The sequence below is a fragment of the Dermochelys coriacea genome, chromosome 20 (genome assembly GCF_009764565.3).
Source record: "Dermochelys coriacea isolate rDerCor1 chromosome 20, rDerCor1.pri.v4, whole genome shotgun sequence".
Lineage (NCBI taxonomy): Eukaryota > Metazoa > Chordata > Testudines > Dermochelyidae > Dermochelys > Dermochelys coriacea.
The window spans coordinates 15,678,467-15,685,773 of record NC_050087.2 but is presented as its reverse complement, the minus strand read 5'-3'; the positions used below and the strand labels follow the sequence as shown (position 1 = coordinate 15,685,773).

The 7,307-nt window shown below is 57.2% G+C and overlaps 1 protein-coding gene and 1 long non-coding RNA gene across 7 annotated transcripts in view; both read left to right on the top strand.

Moving 5' to 3' along the window:
* LOC122458387 overlaps nt 1–7,307 on the top strand; it is a 493,263-nt gene that overhangs the window by 291,879 nt on the left and 194,077 nt on the right. The gene's annotated exons all lie outside the window — the stretch shown is intronic.
* ECSIT (ECSIT signaling integrator) lies at nt 378–6,522 on the top strand. 6 transcript variants are annotated; one of them, XM_038378548.2, is made up of 8 exons: nt 378–480; nt 961–1,189; nt 1,775–2,201; nt 2,428–2,651; nt 3,053–3,110; nt 3,742–3,890; nt 4,662–4,764; nt 5,885–6,522. In XM_038378548.2, exons 2-8 carry the CDS (start codon nt 1,073–1,075, stop codon nt 6,103–6,105), a joined length of 1,299 nt encoding a protein of 432 aa, XP_038234476.1. In that variant the 5' UTR covers nt 378–480; nt 961–1,072; the 3' UTR covers nt 6,106–6,522. The 6 variants fall into 6 exon arrangements, 4 of the variants coding, with proteins under 4 accessions (XP_038234476.1, XP_043362830.1, XP_038234475.1 ...); XM_043506895.1 differs by having other exon boundaries at nt 471–496; XM_038378547.2 differs by having other exon boundaries at nt 480–548.

Sequence of the window (7,307 nt, the reverse complement as noted above, 5' to 3'; positions counted from 1 at the left end):
AGAGCCGCCCCGACGGGGAGGATGATTTTCTCCGGGCCCTGCCCCATGTGCCCCCTACCTGGGACAAGGTGCCCCATGGTTTGTAACCAGCCGGTGAATCAGGGAATCCCGCCGGTCCGGGCACGTCTGAGGCTGGGTGCGAAGGGCTTGGCAGCTCCCGGGCACGGGCTGATTCCCCAGCCAGGGAAACCGAGGCACAGACAAAAGAAGGGACGTGGCCAAAATCGGGGTGGGGGCCACGAATAGAACCCAGGAGTCCGGGCCCTTTGCCGGGGGCGGGAGGGGACACGGGGCGAGGCCCCCTGCCCGGGAAAGGGGGGCAAATAGGACCCACGTGTCCGGCTCCCCGCCCCCCGCTGGGGTGATGGGGGGGAGGAGTCTGGGAGTGGGCGGGGTTTAGAAACAGCGTGTGTGATTGGCCCCGCCCCCTGACCCGGCAGGGATTGGGGGGGCGGTGCTAAAATGGCGGCGCCCGATGGGGTGAGGCCGGCCTGGGGTCGGATATGGGGGGTGGCAGGCTTGGGGTGCCGTGCCATGCCCACCTGGAGGTGGGGTGCAGGGGGGTGCCCACGTGGACGGGATGGGGGGCATGTCCCTGTGGAGGGAATGAGTGCGGGGGGGCTGGATGTGTGGGGCGGAGCTTGGATTTTGGGGGGCATGCCCATGTGGTGGGGGGCGGGAGGTGGGGTGTCTGGGAAGTGTATGTGTGAGGTGAGGGGCTGTGGGTTTTGGGGGTCCGGTGCCCCCCCCATGGGGGATATACAGGAGTTTGGGGGCAGGGCATGGGGAGGTTGAACGTGTGGGGGGACACAGAAGTGGTGTGTGTGTGGCTGCATATGGGGCACCGTGAATGGGGGGAGCCTGAATGGGTGATAGGGAGCTTCCCCCCCTCGCCCCAGTAGATTTCCTGTCCCCGTGTGCTACGGTAAATCTCTAAAATCCGTCTCCGTCTATTTCAAGCAAACCCTGGATGTCAGGCGTGGCTGAGCCTGCCCCGTGATTCTGAATCTCCCAGCTCCAGCCGCCTTCCTCGCCAGCCTCTGCCCCGCGTCGGAGGGACAAACGCCCCACCATGAACTGTGTGCGGAAGCTGCTCCTGGCCCGAGAGCTCTCCGCTGGACGAGGCATCCTGCGGCCAGCCGCTCCGGGGAGGGATCTCCCATGGCTGCAGGAAAGCAGCTGTGCCCAGGTACCAGCTGTCCTTCAGCTGGGCAGCACGTGAGAGACAAATTCCACGTGGGCCCTGCCCCGAGCAGCTCCCAGGCTAAAGGAAAGCGGCTCAGGGCAGGTGGGCAGCCCTGTGGCGTGAAGCATCAGAGATGGAACTGTGCATCTTGTAAACCTCTCTTCCTTCTTATTTGGTTGCCCAAAATTTGCTGCCCAGAGGGATCTGATTTCAAGAGGGGCTGGGGACCCACCACCACTCCCGTTTGTTGTAATCTGAGGGGAGTGGAAATGGGGCGGGGAAAGAGGGGCAGCAGGTACCTGTTCATATGAGTGGTATCACAGTGGATCGGAATGATGCACAGGAGAGGCTGCTGGGAAGTAGTCTGAGACCCAGCAGTTTCATTGCACACAGGCTGCTAAGCAGTTGTCAAATGGTACCAGTCACGGCTGGCCTGCAAGCTGGCATCCAGTGCCTGTGAGCCAGGGGAATGGAATGGCACTGTAGAGTGTGGTACTGATATCTAGGCCTTGCCCCATTGAGAGGGCTCTAATCACCAGGGAAAACGACAGCTGCTAAAGGCCCAGTTTGTATCTGATTCTCTGCTAGGGCTTCTGGTCGGTGCCTGTGCGGAGCATCCGGAGCAGTGCTGCCCTGAGCCGTTCCGATCTCGTCCCCTCGGCAAGGGGGGACAAAGAGAAAGACAGAGGTTCCCGTGATGGGTCCCTGGTACCCTTTGATGAGCTCTTCGAGCGGGCCTGCAAGGGAGACAGAAACAAGGCCACCTTCAGCCGAGCGGTGGAGCTCTTCTGCCAGAGAGACATCCGGCGGAGAGGTCACGTCGAGTTCATCAACGCGGCCCTCAGGAAGATGCCAGAGTTTGGGGTGGAGCGGGAGCTCGACGTCTACAACAAGATCCTGGACGTCTTCCCCAAGGAAGTGTTTGTGCCCCGCAACTTCATCCAGAGGATGTTCAACCACTACCCGAGGCAGCAGGAATGCGGGATCCACGTCTTGGAGCAGATGGAGAACTATGGTAGGGATGGGAAGTGCCCAAATACCTACAGCAGCAGTGTGGGTTTGCAGTTAGGGCTGGGGGGAGTGGGAGTCAGGACTCCTGGTTTCTATTCCTAGTTCTGCCACTGACTCCCTGTCTGAACTGGGCAAGTCACTTAACCCATCTGTCCCTTAGTCCCCATGGTGAGGGCCAGTGAATGCACCGTCCGCGTCTCTTACCCGCCTCTCCACCCTTGTATGCGCAGGCATCATGCCCAACAAGCAGACGAAGTTCCTGCTGCTCCAGATCTTTGGTGAGAAGAGCCATCCCGTTCGCAAGTACCAGCGGCTCATGTACTGGTTCCCCAAATTCAAGCATGCCAACCCCTACCCGGTCCCGGCAGCCCTCCCCCGAGACCCCGTTGACCTCGCCAGGATCAGCCTGCAGCGGATCGCCGCCGACCTGAGTGCCAAGGTCACAGTCTATCAGGTAACGAAAGGCACTCGGCTGTAGCACGTTTCTGTAGCCATGGGAGTGACTGACTCTCGCTCACTGGGGTGTGAGCGCCGCGGGGGAAGGGACTCGAATGCGCCAGGGCCTCTTGCTGCACAGCGGTGGAGTCCCAGAAAGAGCTGAAGGCAAAGCTAGTTCTGGTCAGCTCGAACGACCCCTAGCACGACCCGAGGCAGAGGAGAAGCTGCTTGCAGCAACTGGGGCATGGAACACCCTCTAGACTGTTCTATGCGCCAAGGGATTTACTCCTCCGTTATCTGGGGCCCGGCCTCTTGGCTTCTACAGCCTGCTGGGCTGTATTGAACTGGGGGAGTGGGTCAGGGATCCCACGCATGTGAAGGATGCTGTCTCTAACAAAAGTGTCTTCATCCCTGCAGATGCCTCTGACTGATATTTCGGATGCAGGAAAAGAGATCACCCAACCGCACATCATAGGTACGGGATGCCCCAGACAACCTTGCCTTTGGACTGGCCAGTGCTGGATTACGTGGGAGCGAAAAGTCTCTAGCCTGTTGTCTGTCACCTTTTGGAGCCTTACCTAGAGGGGATGGTCAGCACTGGGACCATTCGGTCTTGCTGGCTAGAAGCAGCCAGGCTGTGGGGAAGCAGAAGTTGCGAGCCACGTGGGCTACGCCTCATGTGACCCTGGACAGACACAAAGAGGGGGCGTTTGGGTTGGGAATAGGGGTGTCTCTCTTGCCCCATTGACACGGATTTGCTCGCCTTCTTTATAGGCTCGCCCCAACCCTTCCTTCCCCCTTTTAAATAATGAGCCTAGTGTCTTTAGAGCCGCTAAGGAGGTAAGCCTCTCTGTAGAGCATTGCATCCCGCTCTTGGATCTGGGGTAACAGATGCGCAGCTTGGGAGTCCTGGCTGTCGATCACAAGCCCAGCTCCTAGGTAGAAATCTCAGCCTGGCAGATTCTCGTGCTCGGGAGAGCTTCCCCACCTTGAGTGCTTTTGCTTGGTGTGAAGGCCATTCAGCTCAGAGCTGTTGGATTGTGTTCATTCTCTCCTCGAGTAGCTAATCCTTGATTTGTGGCGTGTGTGGTTTCCCCTCCCTTTAGGAATCCAGAGCCCCGATCAGCAGGAACTCCTGGCTCGCCACAATCCAGCCAACCCCGTGTTTGTCGAGGGCCCCTTCCCCTTGTGGCTGAAGAAGACGTGCGTTTATTATTACGTACTCCGGGGAGAGCCGCTACCTCCTGAAGAAAAGGTAAAGAATGGTCTTGCCTCCCTGCGTGGGGCTGTCGGATGTGTGCTGCCGGCTGCAGGCTCTGGGGAGAAGGGTCTGTATTTCCAGGCTGTTTCCCTGCATTGCAAACTCCATGGAGTTGGTGCTGGTTTGGTGAATGACATGAGTCACTTTGGAAATGCTGTAAGTTTTGTGGAGGTGGGGCAGGTGTGGGGAATAGGCTATGGGGTCTTTTCCCCTCTAGGGGGCGCTGTCTGTGATCCAGACCCACAGCATGGGGACTGGCTGGCTCAGGAGAGTCAGACTGGAAGATGGGGCTTTTCCCCTCTAGGGGGTGCCAGTTCTATTCCCTCCTTCTTTGGTGGAGACCAGTAATTACCTCCATCTGACAGCCATTCATTGGCCTGCACATAATGAGTTTGCCAGGTCTCAGCTCATTCCTAGCTGGGCTGGTGAACATATTGCCGAAACCACCAGCACAATCTGCAGTGATCAGGCCCCTCACCAACAGCCTCAATGGAGAGGTCGAGGTCCTCTCTTCCACCTAGGGGATCTGTCCAGGGCCGACTTAGGGATATCGGGCGAGGAAGTTCGCTCCGCGGATACACAGGGCTGCCATTCTGGCCTCTTTCTCTGGAAATCCAGGGGCCGCGCAAGCTGAATACCTAGAGGAGTGGCCTTGTCTTGTCCGAGGAGGGCAGAGAGACGCAGGTTAGCCGTTGGGTAGGGCAGAGGTGTTTGGGGGGGGTATTTACTCCCCCCATATAAATATCTTTCACTCCTCCCCCTTAGGAAGAGGTGATCGACTCAGAGAGGAACTTCTACTACCCCATGCAGCTCGACCTGGACCTGGATCGGGACCTCTGGGATGACGAGGAATTTTACGTGGATGAAGGTAACTCATGTGGGGCTGGGCTGCTGAGGTAGGGGCGCATTTAGAGCAAATCATATCTACTGGGACAGTTGGGCAACGGGAGAGCCAGAGCAGCTGGCAGTGAAACAGAAATAGATCCCAGAAATTGATCCATCCCTCTGGAGGCTGTTCCATAGGCTAACAGATATCTCTGTCCTCACTCACCCGAAACCTAAGGCTTCTGAATGCCTAATTCCACCCCTCAACCAAAGCCACTCCCCCTTTGTGTAAGCTTCCAGTGCCTGTAATATTTTGTAAAAAGAAAAAGGAGGACTTGTGGCACCTTAGAGACTAACAAATTTATTTGAGCATAAGCTTTCGTGAGCTACAGCTCACTTCATCGGATGCATAGGTCACGAAAGCTTATGCTCAAATAAATTTGTTAGTCTCTAAGGTGCCACAAGTCCTCCTTTTTTCTTTTTGCGAATACAGACTAACATGGCTGCTACTCTGAAACGTGTAATATTTTGTGTCAGCCTTGAAGCTGCTATTTCAAATCCAGCCCCAGTCAGCAGTGGATGCCACAGTTACTAGTCTCAATCCTAATCCAGAGCTTCTGAGAGAGGTCTGCAAGGACTGTATAAACTAGCCCTGGCACAATTTACAAGAGCGATCCCAGGATGATAAGAATGATCTTTTTCCTCCCCCTCTTATTTCTATATGATCCCCAAGCAAGAAAGAAAGCATTCAGGTCACTTAGATCAGCATATACTCTTCTTCCCTACCTGAACACGTTTAAATCAGAACTCCTCTGCAGCGGGATAGAATAGCGACTTCTGTTCTAAGCGGCTGTCTTGCAGTTCTGCCCCAGAAGTGGCTGCATTTCAATACCGGGTGAAAAAAAATAGTTCCTGGATGTGTGGACTTTGTGTCCTTGACAGACAAACCACCTCCCCCCTGAGGGTGGAGGATTATTGTTCGGTGAATTGACAGTTTTCTTGTGAAGGAAGGGGTGGAGGTAAGATTAGGACCCCAAGAATCCTGATTTCCAGTCACCCTGCTGTCACTACTGGACTCCACTGCTCCATTGCACTGTACGTGAAGTGCTGTAGGGTTTGCTAATATTGACGCTGCTTCTGTTCCTCTGTCCCATCCCCTGCAGTGGAGGAAGGCCCCATCTTTGCCATGTGCATGGCTGGGGCAGGAGACCAGGCCACTTTGGCCAAGTGGATTTTGGGCCTGCAGCAAACCAATCCCATTTTGAGTCAGACGCCGGTTGTCTTCCACCTCACTCCGGGGCCCCGAGAGCTCCAGGCGGACTCTGACGGGGAGAGCGGCGAGGAGGAGATTCCGCGAAGTTGGCACGCGAAGCAAGAGCTTTAAACCTGTCTCTGTTTCATCAACTTCCTTGGTGATTGGCAAGACAGGAGGGAGTCACGTGCAGCTAAACAATCGAGCAGATGGGCCAGAGGGAGTCTGCTTCAGCAGCCACCATGGCGTAGGAATGGATCCGTCCTTTCAATCAGTCTGAGCCACTTTTAGTAGTTGCATGTAATGTGGGTGCTGCGAATATTCACCTGCCCCCCATGTCCATGCTTCCTTCGCTCTAGCACCAAGTACCATACTGCATATTGGGTGAATGCGCTTAGTCGCCATACGATTTGGTGTGGCAGTCTTACGTTTGGACCTAATCATTGTTCTCTGTAGTCTCTGATCGCGGCAGCGGGAGCCTAGAGCCTCCTGAGTTGTAATCCCAGCTCCTATTAAACCGCTCCCAGTGGGCGTGGAGCAGAGATGTTATTAAAAAGCCTTCAGCACTTTCCAAAGAAGATGGGGAACAAGTCCAGTCCTAGCCCTGCTGGTCCTTCTCCATAAAATGGGGGCAGGTTAACATTACCACATGGCTTTGTGCATTGGGGGGGGCCCCCTGCCCAAGCCAGGGGAGGGGGGACCTGGCAGAGCCTTCCCCTGAAGCTGCTCTGAAAACTAGCCAGGAGCTGGCCTGATGGGGGGAGGGTGTTCAGCAGCTACTGGTGAACCCTGGGCGGCTCTGGCTGAGGGGACAGGGAGGGCGCTGATGATGATCATAGAGCAGCTACTTGCTGGGGGGTTGTGACTGGGCTGAGCTGCCTCTAGCCGGCTCTTCAGCTAGTCAAGTCCAGCTGGGCCTGGGATCCTCATGGGTGGAGGGGCTGTGTGCTGGCTGGGACCGGGTCTGGGGATGTGTGGCTCTCCTGGGCCCAAGCGTGCAGGGGAGGGTGGTGGCTAGACTGGCTGGTTGGCAGGGGTGTGTGTTGGCCTGTCTGTCCCAAGGGCTGGGTGCAATGGCTGTGGGACTGGGCCTGAGGCAGTGGGGGTCTGCCCTGGGGGCCTGGGCCCTAGGAGGGGAGTGGGATGGGACGGGGGCTGGGGGTCTGCCCTGGGGGAGTGGGCCCCAGGAGGGGGAGTGGGATGGGCTGGGGGTCTGCCCTGGGGGGCTGGGCCCCGGGAGGGGGAGTGGGATGGGCTGGGGGTCTGCCCTGGGGGGCTGGGCCCCGGGAGGGGGAGTGGGATGGGCTGGGGGTCTGCCCTGGGGGGCTGGGCCC